General features: G+C 45.4%; 1 protein-coding gene across 1 annotated transcript in view; it reads right to left on the bottom strand.

The window, feature by feature from the left end:
- Positions 1–862: 862 nt before the first annotated feature.
- LOC147736977 (uncharacterized) overlaps positions 863–27,510 on the bottom strand; it is a 37,331-nt gene continuing 10,683 nt past the window's right edge. The window contains exon 2 of the mRNA XM_086954643.1: positions 863–7,087. Within this exon, the coding sequence (XP_086810769.1) occupies positions 3,290–6,475 (3,186 nt within the window). The 5' untranslated portion in view covers positions 6,476–7,087 and the 3' untranslated portion in view covers positions 863–3,289. The remainder of the gene's footprint in view (positions 7,088–27,510) is intronic.

The following is a 27,510-nucleotide window of genomic DNA, read 5'->3' on the forward strand; positions in this document are numbered from 1 at the left end:
CCCATGTTAATGGATGCATGTATCCTTTCAGGTGCCAACAATCACGTGTGGTATTGAGGGGAAAAAACTGCCATTTGCATAATTTTCAACACGCTTGCCGGGTGGACTTACCTGTCTGCTCCTCTCGTTTCTTTCCGGTCTTCACACGTTCCAAACAAACAATTGTGGAGATACCTTTGATGCACCGTAGAAGTTCCTCAAGGGTTGGCTCGGATCCTCCACTGAGCCCTGGGACGGACCCAGAAGCAACCACAACAAACGCGGTACTGTTCAAAAACGTTGTCAGTGTCAAGTGTGACTAATATTGCTTGCACTTTCTCAACAAGGTGTACAATCCAGTGCATTACTGTACATTAGAAATGTGTTGGATTACAATAAGGAGTTATTGGATTAGATAGAACCGAGATTGGGTTGTTCTAATGAGCTGGCAATTTTTAAATGACGAGTCAGTAAAGGTATAAATACACCTGATAATCCTCAGAATCTACTACAGTCCTCATACCCTTCGTTCTGCAGCAGCTGTGTATCATAACAATGGTGGCAAACCGATAGGATCCCAGGTATTATGTGGACAGCATTACTAGCAGCACGTCTCACTTCATTAACACAGAAGGAGAGATGGTAGTATCATCTCAAGCACAGAACCTATTCTCACTCAGAAAGCAGGCACAAGGTGCCATAAAGGTCCCCTCTAATATCTCTTGTGTCAGACTCTTGCTGAAAGCTGTCATGCTGTCGAGATTTGACCCCTCTATTGCCAAATCAACCAGCCTCTTAGCTAACAGCACAAAATATCTTTATAGTTTAGGGAACAAATCTCATTTGACATCTCTTTCTACACAATCAGCAGTGAAATACCATGAATGAAAAGACATTATTTTGCTTTATTTCATTTAAAAAACATAGATTTCTTATAAATATGTACAATCTAGTTACCATTCTGTGCATTGCGTAGCATCGTGATTGCTTTTTACTGGATCAAATTTTAGTTCATGTTAATGTGAACTTAAGTTGGGTTTGACCCTGGTACACGCCTCTGTAGTGTGTTTTTAAAGGCTCTTGGATGTCCATACATGGGCTGTGGTCGGATGTTTGTTTGTGCTTCATTAGTAGAAATTCAAAAGTGTCAGTGTTCAAATTCTTTATGCCACTAAAGGCTGTACAAGTCACTTATTCCTAAATATATAGATTTGAGTTTAATAAATGGTTCCTGTTAAAGTAAAGTGAGTTTAATCCTGGTACAGGCTCCCGCTATTTTTGACCAATCATGTGTCTTATTCCTCACTTGCTTGGTGGTGTTGATTGGGTCGATGGCAGGAAGAACTTCCCCGACTCAGCACTTCATTAAAATGAACTAGTGTAAGGCATTCGTTTCAACCATCTTCGGCTACTGCAGATGTGCCTTTCCTTTCTTCTGATTTGCATATTATATTGGTGAGCTCATTCCTCTACGCAAGTCTAGACTACGTGAACACTGCGTATTTCATGGCTCCAGCAACACAAAAGCACATTTCAGATTTTTCAGGCTGCTGTGGTTTATCTTATTTGTGGTCTGAGGCAACCGCAAATGCATAACAAACTTTATTGTTTGCACACGAGGCAGCACATACTTTGTAAGTCCATTCCAACACTTTCAGAGATTATACAATGAGGGTTCCTTTTTGCATGTATACACGAACCTGAATATCATTTGTGTCAAGGCTCAATCGTTTGTGCTCCACCTCTTCTGAATCCAGATTTCTTTTCCAGTGCCAAGGATCCAGAAATGTATAGCAGGAACCCGACAGTTCAGGATTCTAGCTCTTCAGAGCTGTAACACTTTACTGCTCAAGATTCAATCTCTCCCTAGCTGTCAAGCTTTCAGAAACCTAATGAGAACTAAACTTTTCAACAGCCCTTTCTCCTATCAATAATTTTGCTATGATGCACCAGTTCTGTTCGTTCACCAGTTCGGATTTGGATGAATGTTTCTCTGTAAGAAAAGAAACTTTAAAAATACTAATTGTGAATCATTTACATAGTGGTAAGCCTGAAAATCTCCTAAGGATCCAGCTCTATGTTGTACACCTATGGCTCGTGCATTAAAAGATGCATGTGATGATGGAAATGAGCATTACTTCTGCATTATGGGTGGGAAGACACGTGTGGCACTGCCACAGGGTTCCTCATTGCATCCCATCCTCTTTAATGTCTACACTGCTCCAATGGCCTCCATCATAAGGCTCTACAGCCTCGTCTTTATTTGCAGATGACATGCAACTCATGCTCTTCCTCTCAGAAGAAACATCGATCACACAATTGCCCTTCCTCGTGTACATTTCCAACATAGCATAAAGGATGAAAAGCTACCTCAAGTTTCACTTCTCCTGCTTTTGGACACTGTTCTCTAGATGCTGCCACAGAACCAGCAATGTTGCGCAAAATGACCTAACACCAGTTATGAACTTCTACCAGTATGTGCTTGTTAAATTAGTTTTAGTGTGTTGAGCTTAAGGATTTATTAACTAATCCCTTAAACTAGCTTTCAAATGATCCTTTTTAGTCCAAGCATTGTTCACATAGTTGCTTTTACAGACATCATGATCAGGTGTACTTGGGTGTTTTGCTTTCTAACTATACCTTAATAAAAAAAAAACAATGGTTATTTTTGTTTAGTTTACATTGTGCTCATCTCCCAGTATGTTTTGCTGGTATTTTGTATTTTTTTCCTAGGTTTAAAGAAATGAACAATCACTGAGAACAGACACGTTTATAATTTAACAAATATCTGTTTTTTTCTTCTTTCCTACTAATCCAGTCTTTTATCACCTACTTTTTCTAATCTGGTATACGAAGATTCCATATAATTGTAATTTTATTATTTTGAGTAATCCCTTCATCTCAAAAGAACTGCACTTTTTTATTCCTGAGTATGTCCACAGACTTAAATGTCCATGTACTTAAATGTTTGCGGATTTGCTGCACCTCTAGGATTATTTCTATGCACGTTTTATTAAGGTGAGTTTTTGCTTATGGTATTCAAAGGATTATAGAGTGATAATCAGAAAAAGGTCTTCACTTGTTCGATGTACTTGAATGTTATTCCCTTGGGTGTGTTTGCTGAAAGCTTATGTAGTAGTGATGACTAACTAAAGCTCTTCACACATTCACTGCACTTGAATAGTTTTTCCTGTGTGCATACACTTACACTGGTGCTTTGTAGGTGTGAAAATCATCAAAAGCTCTTCAAGCATTGGCTGCACGTGAGTGAGTTTTCCTCTGTGTGTATTTACTGATGTCTTTGTAAGTTTCATAAATCGACAAAAGGTCCGCTCAGATTGACTGCACTTGGCTTTTCCTCTGTATGTGTTTGCTGATGATTCATTAATGTAGAGGATTTACTATAACTAATTTCACATTCACTGCGCTGATGTGGTCTTTCCCCAGCGTGAGTTCTCTGATGCCGTTTTAGGTGTGTTGATTGACTAAAGCTCTTCTCACATTCACTGCATTTGAATGGCTTTTCCCAGGAATGTGTTCGCTGATGAATCCTTAATGTTGATAAGTAACTGAAACGACTTCCACATTCACTACACTGATATGGTCTTTCCCCAGTGTGAGCTCTCTGATGCTGTATTAGGTGTGATGATTGACTAAAGCACTTTGCACATTCATTGCACTTGAATGGCTTCTCCCCTGTGTGCGTTCTCTGATGAATCCTGAGATATGAGGAGTCCCTAAAACTACTTCCACATTCGCAGCACTTGAATGGTTTCTCCCCTGTGTGTGTTCTCTGATGAATCTTTAGCTTTGAGGAGTCCCTAAAACTACCCCCACATTCACAGCACTTGAATGGCTTCTCCCCTGTGTGTGTTCTCTGATGAATCTTTAGCTTTGAGGAGTCCCTAAAACTACTTCCACATTCACAGCACTTGAATGGCTTCTCCCCTGTGTGTGTTCTCTGATGAATCTTTAGCTTTGAGGAGTCCCTAAAACTACTTCCACATTCACAGCACTTGAATGGTTTTTTCCCTGTGTGTGTTTGCTCATGGCGTTGTAGGTGTGATAACTGACTAAAGCACTTCACACATTCACTGCACTTGAATGGCTTCTCCCCTGTGTGCGTTCTCTGATGAATCTTTAGCTTTGACAAGTCCCTAAACAGTCTTTCACATTCATTGCAACTGTATGGTTTTTCCTCTATGTGTGTTCGCATATGATTTATTAATGTTGTGGATTCTCTAAAACTACAACCACAATCCGTGCATTTAAATGGTTTTTCCTCTGTGTGTGTTTGCTGATGATTCATTAATGTAGAGGATTTACTATTACTACTTTCACATTCACTGCGCGGATATGGTCTTTCCCCAGAGTGAGTTCTCTGATGCCGTTTTAGGTGTGTTGATTGACTAAAGCTCTTCTCACATTCACTGCATTTGAATGGCTTTTCCAAGGAATGTGTTCGCTGATGAATCCTTAATGTTGATAAGTAACTGAAATGACTTCCACATTCACTGCACTGATGTGGTCTTTCCCCAGTGTGAGTTCTCTGATGATGTATTAGGTGTGATGATTGACTATAGCACTTTGCACATTCATTGCACTTGAATGGCTTCTCCCCTGTGTGTTTTCTCTGATGAATCTTTAGCTTTGAGGAGTCCCTAAAACTACTTCCACATTCACAGCACTTGAATGGCTTCTCCCCTGTGTGTGTTCTCTGATGAATATTTAGCTTGGAGGAGTCCCTAAAACTACTTCCACATTCACAGCACTTGAATGGCTTCTCCCCTGTGTGTGTTCGCTGATGAATCTTTAGCTTGGAGGAGTCCCTAAAACTACTTCCACATTCACAGCATTTGAATGGCTTCTCTCCTGTGTGTGTTCTCTGATGAATCTTTAGCTTTGAGGAGTCTCTAAAACTACTTCCACATTCACAGCACTTGAATGGCTTCTCCCCAGTGTGTGTTCTCTGATGAATCTTTAGCTTTGAGGAGTCCCTAAAACTACTTCCACATTCACAGCACTTGAATGGTTTTTTCCCTGTGTGTGTTTGCTCATGGCGTTGTAGGTGTGATAACTGACTAAAGCACAACACACATTCATGGCACTTGAATGGCTTCTCCCCTGTGTGCGTTCTCTGATGAATCTTTAGCTTCGACAAGTCCCTAAACAGACTCCCACATTCATTGCAACTGTATGGTTTTTCCTCTGTGTGTGTTTGCATATGATTTATTAATGTAGAGGATTTACTATTACTACTTTCACATTCACTGCGCTGATATGGTCTTTCCCCAGTGTGAATTCTCTGATGCCGTTTTAGGTGTGTTGATTGACTAAAGCTCTTCTCACATTCACTGCATTTGAATGGCTTTTCCCAGGAATGTGTTCGCTGATGAATCCTTAATATTGATAAGTAACTGAAACGACTTCCACATTCACTGCACTGATATGGTCTTTCCCCAGTGTGAGTTCTCTGATGATGTATTAGGTGTGATGATCGACTATAGCACTTTGCACATTCATTGCACTTGAATGGCTTCTCCCCTGTGTGTGTTCTCTGATGAATCTTTAGCTTTGAGGAGTACCTAAAACTACTTTCACATTCACTGCACTTGAATGGCTTCTCACCCGAGTGCGTTCTCTGATGAATCTTTAGCTTTGACGAGTCCCTAAAGAGACTTCCACATTCATTGCAACTGTATGGTTTTTCCTCTGTGTGTGTTCGCATATGATTTATTAATGTTGTGGATTCTCTAAAACTACAACCACAATCAGTGCATTTAAATGGTTTTTCCTCTGTGTGTGTTTGCTGATGAATCCTGAGTTTTGCCGATTCAGTAAAACTACTACCACATTCATTGCAATGGTATGGTTTTTCCCCCGTGTGTACTCGTTGATGGCGCTGCAGGTGTGATAACTGACTAAAGCTCTTCAAACACTCAATGCATATGAAAGGTTTTTCTCCTGTGTGTATTCGCTGATGTTTCCTTAATGTTGACAATTGACTAAAACTACTTCCACAATCATTGCAGTGATACGGCTTTTCCCCGGTGTGTATTCTCCGATGCTGTTTTAGGGTTGGTAAGCTACTAAAACTCTTCTCACATTCACAGCACTTGAATGGCTTCTCCCCTGTGTGTGTTCTCTGATGAATATCTAGCTTTGAGGAGTCTCTAAAACTACTTTCACATTCATTACAATGGTAAGATTTTTCCCTTGTGTGTTTTTGCAAAGGTCTTTGTAGGCATGATAATTGAATGAAGCTCTTCACACAATCACTACAGTTGAATGATTTTTCATCTGTGTGCGTTTGCTGACGGCACTTTAGTAGTGATGACAAACTAAAGCTTTCAATGCATGCGTGTGATTTTTCTTTCTTTGGGTCAGGTATATATTTTTCTTCACCCCTTGACTGCGTTTCTGGATGGGCCAACATGGTTGATAAAGCACTTGTTTTAGTCTCACATTCCCTGTAAGTGTGTGATATTTCAGACATTTTCTTTCGATGTAACAATAAAGTTCAATTATACTAAATACCCTTCTTAGTGGGCGATTGTGGTTTTAGATTCAATAATGGTGTTGCGTGCTTGTGGAGAAAGATTAATCCTTTTACCGGTCACAGCAAATTGAGAAAAAGTTAGTATTTTAGATAGCAGAACTTGTCTTTCCTTCACATTTCAGTTGTCTGGCTCCACTCCATTGTGCTTTTCTTTGGTAGCTGTCGTTTAGCTAGAAAGTGTTTACAGTACACCTACAGCACTGAATTGTGGGTTCCTATAATTGTGCACAGCAAACCATTGCCGTAGCCACATCCTACAGATCCCAGGGTGAAATGCTGTTATTGGACTTGTTCATACAGGAGGTAGTTTGCCATAATTCTCTAGAGTTCTTTTCTACGTCTTGTGGCGTGGAGGTGCACAGCTTCGACTCTTACATCCACTGAACTGCCCTTGACTGCTTCTTCCAGGACCTGTCAGTTTTTGCTCGGGGTCCTCTATCTCGGACGTGAAGGCTTTCTTTAATATTGGTGCTTATTAACTCTGACTGTTTTTGTAGATTTACACACTTCTCCTTTATTCATAAACATGTTGTGCACTGAAGGCTTTTTCTGTTGAATGTAAAGAAATGTTAAATTACTAAGTGGAAAGATAATGCAATTTGCATGCACAATATTTAACTGGCTATAAAAAACATCTCTACTATAAACAGATATTTCAATAAAAGGTCAGTTGAACATTTCACAACTTATTTATCTCAGAGAAGGTGTTGATTTACCAGTGTTCACAGAGTAAATTAGTAAAGAAAGAACACTTGCATAGCATTTGCATAATAGTTACAGCTCTATGTAGCTGCATATAGTCAAGATTTTGTTAAAACAAAAACAGTGATTGGAGTAAGATATGCACAGGAAGATCCAAGGCAGCAGGATGCACCTCACAGTGTTGTGGCATTCACCAACATTTTTGTACATGGAGCTGCCTGGCTTCATTGCCTGCCCCTACAATATGCTGTAGGACATTGGCTCGTTGATACTTTTTATTTTATGGTGTAACGTACCTGGCATGGAAACTCATAATGCGGAGCACTGAAGGTGAAAATGGTACTGATCAAATGATTTTGGCGAGCGGTAATCTATTTGAGGTTGAACAATTGCTGACGCCCAATGGTCGTGGAAGTCCAATGAGCTGATTAGTTGACAAAAATAAAACAAATGTATCCTTTTTGCTTAACCAAGAAAGGCAGATAAGTTAAGCAGCATGAATAAATAGAAGCTGGCATGGTCAGAGTTGTCCAAGGTAAATGGTCTTGTCAGAAGAGCAGCTAAACTGACGGTGCCACATTGGGGGGTAAAGTTGATGGATTTGTTACATGAGGGACATGGTGCACTAACGGTGCATGAATTTCACCAAGAAGCATACAGGGCCAAAGAAGTTTGCACTGTAGCTTTGCATCTAACTTTATGGCATTCTTACAATGTTTCTGGGTAAGTTAATTTGTGGCACATAGCACTAGTTTCCCTGTTGCATGTGAAAACTTATTAAACTACAAGCTATACAGCAGATGATAAGCTACATGATGAGTGGCCAAAGCCAGCAGCTCTCAGACGCTGAACTCCATGAGCAACACCAGCCTGATGAAAGGTCAAACTTATTGTTTTCTTAAAAATTACTGATCTTTATACTCTAAACTCCAATAATTCATTCCAGTTCTATATCTGTCTAATTCAGAAATATTTGATTGATTTTGATAAGAAAGACCCATGTTCTCCATAAGGAGGGGCTGGATATATTGATAATGCGATTATGAGGGTATGCATGGACAGTAACTAGGATGGTGGGTTGAAGAGAGTACTCCTGACTGAGCCAGCCCTGTTTAATGTCTTTCACAGAACTGGAGTACAACTGGCAGGGCCGTCTAAACATTAGTAGCCATCTACTGACTCAAAAGCATAATTTGCTTAAATGTGAATTGGCAGTGTCCATTTCTGTAGAGGCAGCATAGTGGGGAAAGGATCATGGTGGGCCACTGATCCAGCAAAGCCTCAGTATAAAGTTGGAACAGAGATACACTTAGATACTCTTTGATGGCCTACTGTGCGGATACAAAGGCCAAATACAGAACAGACCAGGGACTCAGGACGCGTCCAGGTAATTGGATAACAACAGCTTCATGCCATAATCAAACGTTGGCGGGGGGGGGGGGGGGGGGGGGGGGATTGGGGGTGGTTATAAAAACAGTGAAAACACCACACAAAAAGATCCTACATCAACTTATACAAATAAAGCTAAATGTAATATAGCATGACAAAAATCGAATTAGTAGAAATGGAGATTGAACGTTAAAGTTTTTAGAGTAAATGGCGCCAAAAGAGTAAAGTACTTGCTGAAGCTGTCTGGTCACGGCAGATCGGGACACAGTAACATGTTCAGGCTGACCGCTACAGAGTGTGTGTCAGCTAAAGGGACCCCAGTTATGCTTGCTGAACAGAGTACCTAAATCCACTTAGCGGAGCCCAGTGTGGATCCGCGTAGAAGACGAGTCGTGCAGCTGTGTGCAGTGCATCGGAACGGAGATGTGGCGTGCCTGCAGTGTGAGGTCCTGTTGTGTTATCATCAATGACGGCGTGCAATGTGAAGTCCAAGTCGGAGATGCACTGCGCAATTGGGGAGATGTATCAGTTCAGAGGAGCTGTGGGGCTGCAATGCGGAGTCCATTGCCGAGGCTGACGTTGACGGGGGATGTGAGGGCCTGTGCTGAGGCTGACACACACAGCAGCAGTTCTGATGCAGTCTCGGGCTTTGATGCAGTTTTTTGCAGCAGTTCCGATCCATGTAGTGTGGTGATGGGTTGGCTCTGCTTGGGTTGTGCCACACAGCAGGGATGTGTTGGTTCTTCTGGATCCACAGAGGCTAGCAGAGTACCTTAGTCCCACTTCGTATTGTCCTGGACTTGGTTGACACAACTTTGCAGGAAAGAATCACAGATGGTAGAGTCCAAGTGCAGATGCAAGGTTGGGTTGTTGGAAGCATGTTATGTCGCCGAGGCTTCAGTTCAGGAGGACAGCCAACCAGCAGTTGGAGTCGTTCTGCGTTCTGGGTTCAAGGGATTCAGGTCCAGTCCTTCTTTCTCAGGCAAGAGGGCAGTAGGCCTGTAGGCCAGTAGGTCTGCACAGAAATGCAGGAGTCCAGCAGAGAGGCAGACCTTCAGCAGCACAGCAGCCCTTCTTCCTGCCACAGTATCCACAGGTCCAGAAGCATAGATGGTTCTTTTATGCACAGTTATGCCTTTGAAGTGGGAAGAAGCTTCAAGAGGCATGCCCTTCAAGTACACAGATGCCCTGTTTTTCCTACTGTGGCTCCACACTAAACTATATGGAGTATGCAGACCTTTGTGTGGACACAGGACACAACCTATTCAGGTGTAAGTGAGGCTGGGCCCAGCTGCTTCCTCCCATCCTGCTAGTGATGGCCCATCCAGTCACACGTTCGCTCCCATTGTTTGTGACTGTCTAGGAGGAATACAGAAAGCCCCACTGCCAACTTCACCCAGTCATGTGACCAGAGACAGGTTGCAGGCACCAAATGGCTAGGGCAGGAAAATGCAAACTTTCTATTAACTGATAAAGCTGTTCTGTTGCGTGGCGCAATTCCTTAGTGTGAAAAGATGGTGTCCAGAATATATCACCAATGTATGCAGATCAATATATGGTAAAAAAAACCGATTTAAATATACACAACATAGATGGAAAGTGGTCCAATATCAAACCCAAATTTAACACCCCATGGTACAATCAATAAAAATGTAGACAACACAGAATAACTATTAAATATTTTGTATATTCTAAATCATATACTCAAATGATATACACAATTTTCTTGCATATGGCTGTCACGGACACACAAATATCGAACAATGTGACTAATGCTACAAGGTACAAAAGTGCTTGGAGGGTGAGAGGGTGAGGGTGTGAGGGTGAGTCAGGGTGAGAGGGTTGTTAGGGTGAGGGGGGGTGAGGGTGAGCTAGGGTGTGCGGGTGAGTGAGGGGATGTGAGGGGGTGAGGGTCAGAAGTAAATGGTGGCAGGGCAGACATCATAAGACAAATAGAAGAGTGCGTGGTGACTGCGATGGTCAGTTTCAGAATCAGGAGGGGCAGAGTCAGCACAGTCTGCGAGGGATCAACGTGTCTAGAGGCAAAGCATAGCGGATGTAGCATTGCAGCTAGCAAGTCAAGTGTTTTCAAGCTGAGTGTCTCTAGAGAGATGGCAACACAGCAACAGCATTTGAGGAGCAAGGCTACTGTACACAAGCATGGTAGGCTTTCCCTTTCGTCTGGAAACAAGCTCTCTGCATTGCTGTGGCGAGGGGCAGGGGAGCGAGAGTGCATTCCTTTGAAGTCTGATGCAGAGGCACAGACAAATGGTGGTGTGTGACGTGGATGGCGTTGTGCACGCGCCTGTCTCACATGAACTGTATCTAATCCGCAGCTTTGGTAACCTTGGATTGTTTCCCCTTTGCCTTCTGTAAAACTGTGATTGTGTCCTCCTCGCTCCCCCTTTTTCCTTCTGTGCCCCCCGCTTCCCGCCTCGCCCTCTGCTTCCCGCCGCTGCTCCCTGCAGCCCCCCCCCGCTGTTCCCATTCGCCACCCCGCTCCCGCCTCCCAGCTGCTCCTCCCTCCCTCAGCCGCTCATATGGAGGCCGCACGGCGAACGTGCAGTGGGCGCGCCGAAGGCACGGCGAACGTGCAGTGGGCGCGCCGAAGGCACGCCAAAGGCAAGCCAAAGGCAAGCCTGTCTGCTCCCGTACGAGCCTGGACCGAGCCCAGCGCCAGAACCCCTGGCCCTCGCCGTGGCCAGTGCACCAGACAGACCTACAACGCCGCCACCCTCAACTCACTCAACGCCGGCCGGAACCCCGCCTGCTACCGAGCCACCCCGAAACGCACCCACGGACCCTTCACCTGCCAATTCACCTGCATCCGAACCTGCACCGCAACCGCCAAACCGAGCACCAGCAACAACCACCTCAAGTGCATCCTGCTCAACACCCACTCCGTCCACAGACATGCCGTTGAACTTTGGAACATCCTCGACACTACCTCACCAGACATCGCCTTCCTCACGGAAACCTGGATGAACGCCTCCTCAGCCCCCGACATCGCCATAGCCATACCGGATGGCTACAAGATCACCAGGAAGGACCGCGTTAACCAGACCGGAGGAGGCATCTTCATCGTCCACAGGAACACCATCCGCGTCACGACCAACTCCGACGACACCCTCATCGCCGCCGAACACCTTCACTTCCAGATCCACACAGACCACAAGACCACCCTCAGAGGCACCCTCATCTACAGACCCCCAGGACCACGCACACAATTCAGCGAAGCCATCGCCGACTTCGTCAGCCCACACGCCCTCACCTCCACAGACTACATCCTCCTAGGGGACCTCAAATTTCACCTGGAGAACAACAGTGACAGCAACACCGCCGCCCTGCTGGACAACCTCGGACTCAAGCAACTGGTGAACACCCCCACCCACTACGCCGGACACACGCTTGACCCCATCTTCTCCTCCAGCAAGCACATCTCCTTCAGCCACCCCACCGTACTACACTGGACAGATCACAGCTGCGTCCACTTCAACTTCAGGAGAACCACGATCCACCACCACCACCCACAACAGATTCCCCGCAGGAGCTGGAGCAAAATCACCAATCAGCTCACCACCTCCCTCAGCCAGAACCTGCCCACCAACACGACGGACCCCGACGAGGCAGCCTGCAACCTCACACAGTGGCTCACCAACTGCGCCAACGAACTTGCACCACTGAAGAAACCTCCCAGCGGACCCGGCAACAGGAAAGCCTCGTGGGTTTATCAACGACCTCCAAATTTCCAAGAAAACCTGCCGCACCCTCGAGAAAGCCTGGCGCCACGACCAGACAGCAGAGAACATGACAACCCTCAAGAACGCCACCCGCAAACACCACCAGCTGATCCAAGAAGACAACATTCAGAGAACGACTTGACACCACCCACAACAGCAAGGAACTCTTCAGCATCGTCAAAGAGCTCTCCAATCCCAGCGCCTGCAACAACGACATCACACCCTCGCAAGACCTCTGCGACTCACTCGCTTCGTTTTTTCACAGCAAGATCGCCGACATACACAACAGCTTCGGCACACTGACCACGCACCCAACCACCCACCGAACCAGCGCCCCCCACCACCACCCTCTGCACCTGAACACCTGTCAGCACTGAAGACACCACCCGCATGATGAACACCATCCACTCCGGATCCCCAACCGACCCATGCCTGCACCACACCTTCAACAAAGCTGATTCCATCATCGCACCCCATCTCCGGAACATCATCAACAGCTCCTTCACTTCCGCCACCTTCCCGGAGAGCTGGAAACATGCAGAGCTGAGCGCCCTCCTCAAGAAACCCACCGCGGACCCGAAGAACTTCCGCCCCATCTCCGCCTTCCTCGACCCCTCACAGTCCGGCTTCCGAGCAAACCACAGCACCGAGACCACCCTCATCGCAGCCACCGACGACATCAGGTCCCTGCTCGACAACGGGGAACGGCTGCCCTCATCCTCCTGGACCTCTCAGCAGCCTTCGACACTGTATGCCACTGCACCCTAACACAACGCCTCAGCAACACCAGAATCCAAGGAGCGGCACTGCAGTGGATCATCTCATTCCTTGCCGGAAGAACCGCCTCCCCCAGTTCCGATCCGCGGCCACCGAAGTCATCTGCGGCGTCCCGCAAGGATCCTCACTCAGCCCCACCCTCTTCAACATCTACATGAGCCCCCTCGCAGCCATCGCCCGCCAACACAACCTCAGCATCATCTCCTACACCGACGACACCCAACTGATCCTCTCCCTCACCAACGACCCCACCACCGCCAGAGCCAACCTTCAGGAAGGAATGAGAGACGTCGCAGATTGGATGAAGAGCAGCCGTCTTAAACTGAACTCAGACAAGACGGAAGTCCTCATCCTCGGACCATCTCCCTCCGCCTGGGACGACTCCTAGTGGCCCCCTGCCCTGGGCAGCGCACCCAAGCCTACGGACCACGCACGCAACCTGGGCTTCATCCTAGACTCCTCCCTCACGATGACGAAGCAAGTCAACGACGTCTCATCATCCTGTTTCAACACCCTGCGCATGCTCCGAAAGATCTTCCGATGGATCCCCACCAAAACCAGGAAGACGGTCACCCAGGCCCTCGTCACCAGCCGCCTGGACTACGGAAACACCCTCTACGCTGGAACTACAGCCAAACTCCAGAGAAGACTCCAGCGAATCCAGAACGCCTCAGCACGACTCATCCTGGACATCCCTCGCCGCAGCCACATCACTGCCCACCTGAATGACCTTCACTAGCTCCCCGTCAACAAGAGAATCACGTTCAGACTCCTCACCCATGCACACAAGGCTCTCCACGACATGGGCCCCAAGTACCTCAACAGCCGCCTCACATTCTACACACCCACCTGCCAGCTCCCATCCGCCAGCCTCGCCCTCGCTGACGTCCCACGCTTCCGGAAATCCACCATAGGAGGAAGATCCTTCTCCTACCTGGCAGCGAAGACATGGGACTCCCTTCCCACCCACTTACGGCTGACCCAGGACCATCTCTCCTTCAGGAAACAACACAAGACCTGGATGTTTGATCAGTAGCGACCCCTCTCCTCTCCCCCCCCTCCCCCCCTTGAGACCCTTACGGGTGAGTAGCGCGCTCTATAAATTTCTCTAATTTGATTTGGTAGACTTATCGGACTGCTTACTAGAATCTTGCCCCAATGCTTACGCATTGCTCAGCGAGACCTAAAAAAGAGGTATGGGATAATGCAACAAGAGGTAGAGTAGGGAAGAGCCTGGAACAGGTTATTTTAGGGATCATAGTATTGGTTTGGGATGAATAGGAGTGGATGTAGAGGATATATAGGTAGTAGTATAGGGTGAGAAATAGGGTAGTGCATTGGAAGGAGTAGTATAAAAAGGTTTGAGATGAGTCAGAGTTGAGCTAGAGGATATATTTGAGAGCGGTATAGGGTGAGGAATAGGGCAGTGTATTAGATATGCTGAAGTAAAAGTAATAACTATATATATTCTCACAAAGTATGAAGCTACATATAGGAGGTAGTATATGTAGATTAAAGATGCATGTTTAAGTTTGATCGGGCTCTAAATATTGAGTATAAAACTTAGATCAAAGTCCTCACTCCAAAAGTGGGGTCGAGCCCAACGGGTATTGTTTTTTGTATTGGTTGAAGGCTCAATGAGGAAGCATGCCACGTAGAAATATATCTTGGTGGATCTCCAGTTGCGGGCAAGATGACGACCGCTTAGGACGGCCGAGAAGCAGTACGACTGAGGAGATGCCATAGGAGCAGTATGACGCTGTAGACCCACGCCACGGAGCCGCAAAGCTACAGAGTTACGGAGCCACGGAATCACTGAGCCTTCGGAAGGGCAGGGAGACTAAAGGAGCGGAGAGAAAGCCCGAAGACGAAGAAACTGGCAGAAGAAACTGAAACTGCCGAATGATACTTTGTTGCCGTCGGCCGCTTAAGCGGTTGATTTTGGAGCTGCTGCAGACCGCGAGGTGGCTATCGCTGAGAGGCGAGTCAGGTGTGGGACGTCTCTCAGAGCTCGCGGAGGCAGCGGAATTTGGAAAAAAAACGGCACGGAGCTCACGGAGTGGACGGAGCTTGCATCGGAGGAGACAGCCCTGGCCAGGAGAACCTCGGCATACGAATTTACACTCAGGACAGCAAACGTGTTTACACCGAGGGACTGGGAGAAGACTACGGAGCGCCCTGGAGATCACTGAAGACTCAGAAGAGAGAAAGTGGGGCAGCACAATAGACGGTAAGGAGCAGTTTGGGTTCGAGGAAAGGAGGAGGGAAATCATGGCTCCCAAGACCAGTGCCAGCGCTAAAGCTGCCGCGAGAAGGAAGGCTGCAGCTGAGCAGGCGGAATTAATGGCAGATAGGGAGCTAGACAACAGCAAGAAAAAAAAACAAGTCTCCCCTGTTAAAAGAATGGCGCAACAACAAGGAGCTAGTAAGGGCAACCAGGGCACCACCCCGATATCAGACATTTTTCAAAAAATTATAAAAGAAAAGGATGTTAATAATGAGGTCACTGAAGGACTGCCAGCTGAGAGCCCCAAGGATACAGGGGGGGGGGGGCGCTCCAAAGTGTAACAGAATTATCTGCCCATCTTGATATGTCCAGAATCATAGAGGAGGACAGTAAAGGGGAAACCGATCTAGCAAGAGAAGCTGAGGTCAATACCATTGTGATACCCCTGGCGCTCAAAGAAGTATTAGAGGAAGAGGCTGGTGAAGACACAAGCGATAAAAAAGAAGCCCCAAGTGAAGCTTTCTTTTCAGTTTCAGAAGGAGGGGAATGGTCGGAGGAAGATGATGATAGCCTTGAACAAGAGGCTAGTGGGTCAGTTACGGACAGTGAATTGGAGCAGGACGATTTTAGCCCCCGATAACCGCGGTGAAATCCATGGCAGGAGCGAAAATACATTGCCAAAAAGGGGACCATCAGACGACCAACCCTATGCTGGAAAGCCCAGGTGGGGAATCAGCACAAATGTCTCTCCTGGAGGTGATACACCAGGAAATAATCGCACACAGGGAAGAAGCACGCCAGGAAAGCCGCAAATCACAGGCGGCAGTTAGAAAAATGCAAGGAGTGGTGAGGAAGCCGACTAAGGTGTGTGTTAATCTGGGAGAACGGGTTACTAATTTGGAAGAAAGAGTGGTGTCAACGGAAGCTGAGTCAGCGGCGGCCTCTAGCAAGGTAGATTCACAGGGAGAGCAACTAATAGATATGCAATGGAAACTGGAGGCGCTTGAGAATAGATCTCGACAGAACAACCTGCGCATTTTGGGAATTCCCGAAGGATCAGAAGATACAGACATGAAAGCCTTTGTTGTTAAACTATTCGAACATGCCTTTACAGAACTGAAGGGATGGGATTGGGCTAAGGAGATTCAGAGGGCACATCGCATACCCTTTAAAATCAACAAGAATGCCAAGGAGGGAGATAAGCCCAGAGCAATTTAAATTTTTTTGGGTAACTAACTTGAGGCAGGCAATATCAGAGAGGGCGAGACCGGACAAAAAAAAAAAAAAGAATATAGATGGCTACTCTTTCTTTGTTCGCCCTGACTTTTGTCATGTCACGGTGGAGAGACGCTGGAGACTTAGGCAGATGATAAAACCTTTCCAGGACAAGGGTATGCAGGCATACTTGATAAACCCAGCACAGCTGAAAATAATTAAAGGTGGAAGAACATTATATTTTTCCTCCGAAGTGAAGGCTAAAGAATATCTGATCTCACAAGGGGTTTAGAAAATGTTTTGTATAAGTAGATGAGTTTAATCATTAGTCAAATGTGATATTTTGTCATGCTCAGGTTAAAAAAAAAAAAATATATATATATATATATATATATATATATATATATATATATATATATATATATATATATATATATATATAATTAATTAGCAACACAGTGCGGGTTGGTGTTTATAGTGTAAGGTGGTGGGCACTACAGGGTCATAGGTAATAAAGATGGGTTAAATGTGGAATCTCCTCAATCAGTACCGCGAACCATCACGTGCACAGACCTTGGGTCTGAGCGCCTCTGAAAATGGGGGGTGGGAGGGGGGGAGCCAGTCACCTGATTGGGGTGAGGGAAGGGAGAGTGAGCAGGAGCAGGGGGGGGGGGGTGGAAGGGGGAAGGGGGGGGGGGAATGCGTGGAAGAAAAAAGAGAAAAGCTTTGAGATGGAAATGGGTGTGATTTTGGTTAGTAGTGGATTCATGGATAGCAGACATTGTAGGAGAAGTAACTTTATCAATAATGTCAGACATTAAGATCTGTACAATCAATGTAGGGGGATTAAATGACTGGAAGAAACGACAGAGACTGAGTCATTTTGCTAAATGCAATAATATAGATATACTATGTATTCAGGAAACCCATTTACCCTGGGCTAAAAGGAAGATGTTGGATATGCATGGCTATACTATGCTAGGATGTTCATCGCAATCATCTATGACTAGAGGAGTGGCTATTTTAGCTAAATGTAATTTGGGGGGGGTGAAACGTACTAAAACCGATGGGTCCGGTAGATGGGTCCTGGTAGAACTAAATCTAGGGATTACACTTGGTGTGATCTATGGTTCAAATGAAGATGACCCTATGGTGTATGATAAAGTAGAAGAAGAGCTGGCTAATTGGGGTACCCCCATGATAGTATGTGGGGACATGAATATTTCGGCTGATTGGAGACAGGGAGGGAAATACACAGGACGCAAACACAAGGTATATAGAGCTCTTGGTTCTTTAATACAGTCGCATGGTCTGGTAGATGTATGGGGGGAAAAAGTGCCTGGTGACCCAGGGTTTACATATTTCTCACATCCGGCGCAGAAATATTCTAAACTGGATTATTTTTTCGTGTCAATGGGGGAACTCTGTAAAGTCAGAATTGCGGATCATAACCCTTTGATATTGACATATAAGGCCCCTAATACTCTGAGGAAAACAACAAGATGGACATTTGAAAGGAAACTTCTAAATGATGAAAGGTTTGTAAAACATATTAAACAGTGGGCGAAAGAATTTTTCGAGATGAATAGATATAGTACATCCAGGAACGGAGTATGGGAATCCTTTAAGGCATCATTAAGGGGGGAGACGATCAGCTGTGCCGCCAAGTTAAGGAAAGAGGATAGAAGTAAAGTGGAAAAACTCACCTCAGAACTAGTAGAGTCGGAGAAACGACACATAGAGGAAATAGTCTCAGGCAAGGATGGCAGTGAAACAGCTAGAAGTATGGCTTTGATTAAGGGAGATATTTTAAAAATAATCACGCAAAAGGAGATTGGAGAATATCAAGTATATCGAGCAAGGCGGTATGAGACAGGCGAACAAGCTGGAAGAGCATTAGCGCTGCGCATTAGGCAAGAGGCTAACAAAAATAAAATATATAAGATTAAGTATAATGGAGTAGAACATACGGATCTGAAAATGATAATGGATGTGTTCCAGAAATTTTATCAGAAATTGTATGATCAGGAGTCAGGGTACTTACCAGCTAGTCAAGAGCACGGGCCACCATGCCCAATGTTAGAAGAGGAGGATAGGGAGCAGCTAGACTTAGATATTACAGCAGAGGAGATAAAGACCGCATTACAAGAACTAGCTGCTGGTAAAGCTGCAGGCCCAGATGGCATACCTATAGAAGTCTACAGGGTTTTAGGGGAGGAAATTCTTCCCATGCTAGAAGACTTATTTAATGGTATAATCTGCTCTGGGAAGATCCCGGATACTTGGAAACAAACTAATATTGTAATATTTCATAAAAAGGGAAAACCAGAGGAGGATCCTGGTTCATGTCGGCCAATCTCGCTGATAAATACGGATGCCAAACTTTATTCTAAAGTATGGGTTAAGAGGTTAGGGAGAATTATTGACCAACTTGTCCCACCGTGGCAGCATGGGTTTGTCCCAGGAAGAGGCACCACGGAACACACGGCGCGGGCGATCTCGCTATTTGACGCAATGGCTGCCACGGGGGGGGGGAGATATGGCCATGATTCTCTTCGACGCCGAAAAGGCGTTCGACCGTGTGGTCTGGGATTTTATGTGGGATGTCTTGGCCAGAAGGGGCTTTGGAGAGAAATGCAGGAAAGCAATAAAGGCTATGTACATGGATCCTGTAGCCAGAATTACTACGATGGGTATGCAGTCGGAAGAGGTGGTTATTAGAAGAGGTACCCGTCAGGGCTGCCCCTGATCCCCGATACTTTTCTCACTTTATATTGATCCCTTAATTAGGAAAATCCTTGCCTCTGATAAAATATCTCCTGTTATAACTAATGGGTATACCACCAAACTATTGGCGTATGCGGATGATTTGGCAATAGTCACTACTAATCCGCAAACGGCAATGCTGGAACTGAGCCAATTGGCACATGCGTTCGGATCATGCTCCGGGTATAAGCTCAATGAGGAAAAAACAATAATAATTGGTACAAATAACATTCATAAATCTGACCAAAGGTATGTGGACTCTGCGGTATATCTTGGGGTTAGAATTAACGCAAATGTGGGGAAAATCATACAGGAAAATTATCTACCCTTGATTACCTCGATAGATAAAGAATTGAGAAGAATAGATGTTTTACACTTATCCCTGATTGGTAGGGTGAATGTACTGAAAATGTCAATGTTTCCGAAAATATTGTATTTATTTCGGGCCATACCTTTACTAGTTGAAGAGGGTTTGTTGAAAAAAATAGAAGCTGTCTTTTCGCAATTTGTGTGGCAATATGGTAAAATTCGGAGATCATTGACTCGACTCTGCTCCATTGGAGGGAGGGGGTTTATCTGCATTTGAGATATGATGATTTTGAGATATGATGATATAGAGGTGCCGACTGGTTCATATAGAATCCCCACAATCTATGAATTAATAGTGGGAGAAAGGGCTCTGGGGCTTCTAACACGAGAAATAAATTCTAGATATTTCAAAAGGAGCAAAAGCAAAGTAATGTTAAGTGCGTGGGGTACATGGAAGGCTTTATTGAAATTTCTGAAGGTCCCGAAGATTAATAGTACAGTAGATCTTTGGAGCTCAAACCCTTTTACACATCTCGGACAGAACAGAAACAGCAGGACTTGGAAAGTGTCTGGTATTAGATGTCTGGGGGATGTCATGTGTGAGGATGAATTATTGGACTTTGGTTTACTTCAACAAAAGTTTGGTATACCTACTAACCAATGGTTCCTATATCGACAACTAGAGCAAACAGTGAAGTCATTTAGACCTAGGATTTCAATTCAGGATCTAAACCAGATTGTGAATTACGTAAGGAATGGGGGCAAGAAGATTAAAATTGGGTATAGTTATCTTTTACAGGCTGTGGGAGACGATATAGGACAAACGGAATCTGCTTGGGCGCAAAGGATTGGGGATCCAGATATAGATATTGATTATGCTCTTGCACTGAACAAGAAAATACTAAGAGCAACAAACTTAAAAGCACAGCATTACAAGATGTTTAATTTGTACTATACCCCCGCCAAGTTGTTTAAATGGGGTAAAAGAGAAAATGATAGATGCCCTAGGTGCGACCAAGGCCCCGCAGATTTATCTCATATGTTTTGCACCTGCCAAAATCTTACGCCAGTTTTGATAGAAGTTGAAAGGTTTTTAACGGGGCTGCTAGAGCATCAGATTTCTCTATCTCTACTACTGTACTGATTGGCAGGGATGAAAATCTTAAACTTGAACAAGAGGCCGAAGCATTTATCTTCCTATCTATGGCTGTTTTTAGAATTCTAATTGCAGCGGCTTGGAAAGATTCTGCCGCTCCCACCTTTCAGATGTGGTTAACTAGGCTGCTGGGAACTCATAATATAGAGGAATGCCTATACAGCTTTAAAGGAAAGAGGTCGAAAGACTTTGGTGAGAAGATTTGGGCTCCTCTTAGAAATTGGAGAGAAAGCAGATGAATAACAGTAAGCAGATCTAGAGCCATTGTTGATGGATTCTCCTACATAATACTGTGTGTAATGAAGTTGGTTTTATGCCATGTAGTAATTAATTGTTAAGATTTATAAGATGTATAATGTTTATATAGTAACTTCAATGTCTGATTTTATCCTGTTGATTTATGAAATCCATCTCCATCTCAATAAAAAAAAAAAAGAAATATATCTTGGTGAGAGTCCATTCATAAATAAGCATTGGCATAGCCAACGGGTCTCGCCTTTGGGATCTTATAAGTATTTAACCATGCAATAGTTAATGATGTTGCACCAAGAATACTGTGCTCCATAACTAAATGCCAATGCTTTTTTTTTTTAGGCACAGAGAGATAAGTGACTTGTATAGAATCACAGGTATTACAGGATGGTGCAGTGGAGACGCTGTCCCTGCTTGTTTCAGAAGAAATCTGTGCTTTAAACCCTAAATGTATACGATCAACAGGCAGCGATGTGGTCTGTAGACCATGGCTTCTCCACATGTGCAGCACTGAAATGCTGGGGTGAAGGGGGGGGGGGGGGCTTTTTTCCCCTGCATAGATTGTGACTTGAGCAAATGGAATGGTGCACCATTTAAAGCGCTGAGAGTGAGAGTGTAGGCTTCAGAGTTTACTTTCATTTTAGGAGCGTGCCGTTCTTGTCGTTGCTGGTCTTTGTGGTGACATGTGTAAGCTTCCTATATGTGCTGAGGAGGGTACTGGAAGCGAGTAAATGGACATTCTCACCTCAATGATAATGTTAAAATCACTTTCCTCTGTAACACCTGCTGCCACTGGCTTGCTGACTCACAGAAGCGTATTAAGCACCTTCATTAGTAGCCCGTTGAATGGAGGTCACATGGTATCGACCTCGGAGGGATGAAAGGTCGTGCCATTCCCAGCCATTGAGAGCACTGTGGATGGCTGATTGGCTGTACAGACAATCTTTGCAGTGAATGCATTAGGTGATAAAACGTGGTGTTTACAATGTTTCAAATGTGGAAGCTGTGTCAAGGAGCAGGATATAAGAATAATATGTTGTCAAATAAATAATGTTGCTGTTATTGGTCTAACAGAAAACATTAAAAAAAGTATTCCTATTTTTTCTTCAGACAAGTTCCGCAGAAAACCTAGAAGTGTAAAATGGGCATATGGTCAATACCACTGCATTAAGACTGCACAACAACTGGGCAACAAAGAGATATATACACAGTGTGACACCCAATATGCAATCCTGCAATTCCTTCTTGCACTTTTTTTTCTATTTTTCAAATTTTAATTTACCAGTCGCAGCTCCACAACAAAGGGAGACTCGGTGAAGGGCAGTGCAGTGAAGGGCACTGCGGCTCCTGGCAGTTTGATGTTTGCCCTTGGAACACTACATAAAAGAGGCTCTCACACATACACATAACAGGGACGAAATGCGATGTCCAGCAGACATTGCATATCACTCCCGAGTGGAGTCATGGTAACCTTAACTGTTTTGCATGTGCGGTCCTGCTTTTCTGAAAGCCCAGAACTGCCTGTTCAGAGAAATGAGGCTGCCCCTGGATGGCACATTCATTACCTATTCATTTGATTTGATGCAATCTCTGCGAGCAAAAATGGAAGCCACCTGATTATGCCATATATCAGAACCCTTCCAGATCAAATAGCAGGGAAGGCTCTTTAAACTAGCAAACTGGATTGTGCTGAAAATATAAAAATATAAAATATTTGAAGATCAATTACGGTGTATGATCAGAAAAACTAAAGATATTATATTGTTACTTTATTACTTTATTATCGCAAAGGCACAATTCCTTGTCGTTCTTTTCTGTAAAAAGCACCACAGCCCGCATTACACATCTCCCACAAGAGTACCTGTTGGTGCTCACGCTGTAACTGGGGCAGCGGTGCATGTGATTCGCACTTGGGGAAAAAAAAATAATAATACACGTTGTCAGGAAAGTGAATGCATCCAGAGACTGGGCTTGCTCCAAAGCAGGGAGGTCTACTCAAAGTACGCGCGGTATGTCAGGAAACAAAGAGTCCTCATTATTGACCAAGGACCCGCAAGCAGAGAAGCACCAGGATAAGAACAAATAACCATCGGCGTAAGAGTCAGAGACCCGAACCACTAGGCCACAGAGACTCACAGCATAGATAGTACAGGAACTCACGGCCAGTTCGAGTCAGGAATGACCAGCAGACAAAAAGGGAAGAAACCTGAAATGAACGAGGAACGCAGAGGACCCCAGTAGATGGGGAAAGGTAAAGAAACACATGGTGAATAGCGTAGTAGCCGAGACTCGAACCGGCAACCCCAGCTCCCGGGCCGACCACTCTAGCCATAAGGGTACACCCAGGCCCCTAAAAGCACTGCGTAAGAAGTCAGTCCTTAAAGCTAGGCATAACGGGGAAAACAAACGCACCCCGAAAGTAAAAGTAAGCCAAAACTCTACAAAGAAGTAAGGCAAAACAGACACCACAGGAAACAGAGGCAGAACACCTTCCAGTAAACCATACAAACATTGATGTAGGCCACTCACCCGCAATACCGCACAGGGACACCAGGACCCAGCCGAGGAGGGATTAAGAGCACAAAAATACCTGCCCACGGACTGTCGGAAACCAGGGAATCAACCAGCTGCGGGAGACCACCGTGGTGCGCATGCGAGTGAGCAAGGCACCGTTCATAAAGAGTAAAATCAATCAATCAATCAATGACATTTATAGAGCGCGCTACATACCCGTAGGGTCTCAAGGCGCTGGGGGTGGGGGGGGGGGGCCGCTACTGCTCGAACAGCCAGGTCTTCAGCTTCTTCCTGAAGGAGAGGTGGTCTTGGGTCAGGCGCAGGTCGGTCGGGAGGGAGTTCCAGGTCTTGGCGGCCAGGTAGGAGAAGGACCTTCCTCCTGTCGTCGCTCTTCGGATGCGGGGGGCGGCGGCGCGGGCGTGGTTGGCTGATCGGAGGTGGCGTTTGGGAGCGTAGAAGTTGACTCGGCTGTTGAGGTAGCTCGGGCCTTGGTCGTGTAGGGCTTTGTGTGCGTGGGTGAGGAAAAACTGAAGGCAACCTGCAGCAAGGCGCAACACAATGCCAGTAACTTCAGAACTGCAATGTGCACAACACACTTGGAGGCACAACCCCAATATCGGAGGGCAGCGAGGAAACAAAAGGGACTGGAAAGAGTCTAAAGTGCCGTAAGATGAGGCACTGAAATCACCATAAAAAGTCAAATGAGGCAACTCCAGCAGAGCAGCACGATCCCTCTACCGGAGCCTAAGCGCCTCCGGCCAAAAGCAGTGCCTGCAGAGCAGTCCGCCCCTGCTACCAACACAAAAATCTGAAGGGCGCGCGCGGCAGCAGGGGGAGTGGGAAGGCTGCCAGATTCACTTGCGGAGCGATAATTGCTGCCAGATGGCGGCACGCGCTCCCACAAGTGAATCTCCTGATGTGCACGCGTTCACATGCTTGGCTGAAAAGCCAAAGTGTTCCCAAAAGGTCTTTTTGCCTTTGCAGCGCATTTGCGCTGCATAGGCGAGACCTAAAAAGGAGTACCTCCCTCCTTTATTTTTGGGAATGATTTGCAAAAGTGAATTCTGGGAGGATTCTCTTTACGGCAGATTCAAGTTCTTCTAAGGAAGATAAGGGGACTCCCCCCCCCGACAAAATACCTTTTCACTCTCTCCATTTCGTTTGCACTAGATCAATGAACACCTGTAACAACATTCTTTTGCTGCTAACACTAAGTGGGCAATTTTTTTCTTGGTGGAGAGCCTGCTGTTCTGCCATGGATACAGAGTAAACTACTCAGTCCTAATGGTGTAGAGGCCGCCCGCCAAATTTATAAATGACCACCAAGAAGGTAGTCATTTCTAAAAACACTGCCGGGAACTGCTGTCACTGCGGTTTTCCTGGCAAGGCATATTATTCTGTGCCATGGAGCTGCGTCATCAGGACGCAGTCCTATAGCAGAGAAGGTTCCCCCCCCCCCCTTTATGAAAACAAAACCCCAAAATGTTTTTTTTTTGTAAAGAAAAAACCCAATGCTCCACTTGCCATGGGAGTCCTCTCCCATGGTGGGTGAGCATCATAGTGTTTTGCTGTTCGTTACCACCAGGCTTTACCTGGTGGCAAGGAACAGTAATAATTGAGTACAAGTCCGCCCATCTAAACTCAGTGGGCAAACGTAGCCATTTCTCTGACTGACTTACTCCCCGAGTTTAGGACCCGGGATCCAAGACCTGGCTGGGGGGCGTGGAAGCCTTCGAGAGACTCTGTTCAGCCTGGGCGCCGTTTCCTCTGCAGCGTTTATCCAGTTTCACTGACGGATGTTGCTCAACATTCTCCGACCTCGAAAGCGTTTCCCGCTTTGGCGTTTTTCCAGGCTCTTTACAGGATTACAGTGCTCAGTTGTGCGTGGGAGCGGTGGCGGGTCTCGGAGGAGGAAGGAGATGCCTCCGAAAGTTCAGACGAAGGATCAGACCCGAAGCGTCACGGCGAAGCAGCCAGCTGAGGGAAAGCGGGCGCAGGCAAAGGACACCGTAAGTGAATCTATGCTTTCACCAGATATCGAGACTATTGATAGAGAGGTGAATGTTGTGGGTGATGACTTGCCTGAAAAAACTCCTCTGCCTCTACGTAATATCAAACAAGGCACCTTTTCGCTTTTTGGAAAAAAAAACATCAAAACATAAGGATACTGTATCCTTAAACTCTGCCACAACTACGGTGGCAATACTTAAGCCTGCAACTGATACTATTGTTGCCGTAGCAGAGGAGACAATAGACACAACTGAAGCTCTTATGGACTCAGATTTAAGGGCTCATACCCTGCAAAGAAGTATGGAAGATAGTGGCCAAATTGATATACCGCAGAGCACAGGGACGGTTGAGACTCCTTTGAGTATTAACACCAACGTGTTGAAAGAAGCACTAATTCTTCAAGAGGGCGGTGAAAACTTCTACTCCATGTCTGATCACACTTCTGACGATAGTTCAAACCGAAGCAAAGACTGGGCGGACTATACTGCAGAGAGTAGCTCCCTAGAAGAAGATGAAGAAGTTGGGGACCCAAGAGCCACCTTAGTTTCACCTAATGTAAGTGTTGCTACAGTCAAGAGGCGTAAAAAGAGGGGTTCCAATAATCGCACCCTTACCAAAACTACTGTAGAAGATCATGCAACTAAGCCCGATATTCCATTATCAAGCAATTTTGTGGCAGAAACTGGGGCTTTAATCACAGAGACTTCTGCTAATTCTGAAGGTGGAAATAATTTCACTGAAACCCCTACTGAAATCACGTTAACCACCATCTATAACACCATGATGGCACACCGGGCAGAAAGCAAATCTGAGAATCTTCGCACTCAAGCTACCTGTACTAAATTGAAAAATGCTGTTCTTCGAGCAATAAAGACTACAGCTGAAACTGCTGACAGAGTAACTGAAGCTGAGGCACACATTTTGGCTCTGGAAGAAAAGTCTATGTCCCAGAAACAAGAACTCGAGAACGTTAAAGCCCACAGGGACGACCTTTCCTACAAATTAACGGGCCTAGAAAATCAGGCCCACAGAAATAACCTACGATTTCTTGGTATACCTGAAAAGAAGGAAGGGACTGATGTTAGACAATTTGTTATTGGACTTTTAAATGAGGCTTTTCGTGAATTAAATTCATGGGACTGGGCAAAAGAAATCCAAAGAGCGCATCGCTTTCCCTTCTCTGTTAAAAAACCTTGTCAGGGTGAGACAGACTATCCTCGGGCAATCCTTGTTAGCTTTAACAATTTCCTCGCTAGGGAGGAAATTTCAGCCTTAGCCAGACCCGAGAAAAGAGCAACTGTAAAAGGGTGTACATTTTTTGTGCGGCCGGACTTCTGTCAGGCCACGGTGGCCCAGCAATGGCATCTGAGACCATGGGCGTCCGCAGGGGGGGGCAAGTAGGGGCTTTCCCCCCCCCCCCCCCGGAGCGACCCTCCTTGCTCCCCCTGCGGACGCCCATGAAAACCGTGACTTCAAGACGGGGTTCTCACTCTCTTTCCTCTCCTTTCTTTTATTTGCTTCCCTGTGAAATGGATCCAAAAAAGAAAGACGCTTTTGCTGGAAATTTAGTATTTTTCTGACATTTTAATTCCAAAGTGCAGCAATGGGAATAAAAGGCTAAAAATATGAAAAATAGATAAATAACTATATAAAGTAAGACAGAGTGGTAGCAAACTGGCCAAACTGATTTTATTCACTCTGAAACACATTAGCACCACTTTTACAGAGTTTGCCAGTGAAGCACTATTTTTGTTTTCTTGTCTTTGTTCTCCCTGGACTTGGAACTAGTGCACCAATCCTGGAGGTACCAAAATGTGTGGATTGGAAAACAAAATGTGTGCTGCGGCTCTGCGTCCAGGGATGTGGTCTTTTTACCATACTGCTTACGTTTTGTAAGGATATAAGCAATGGCCAT

Source organism: Lissotriton vulgaris, chromosome 1_1, assembly GCF_964263255.1.
Source record: "Lissotriton vulgaris chromosome 1_1, aLisVul1.2, whole genome shotgun sequence".
Lineage (NCBI taxonomy): Eukaryota > Metazoa > Chordata > Amphibia > Caudata > Salamandridae > Lissotriton > Lissotriton vulgaris.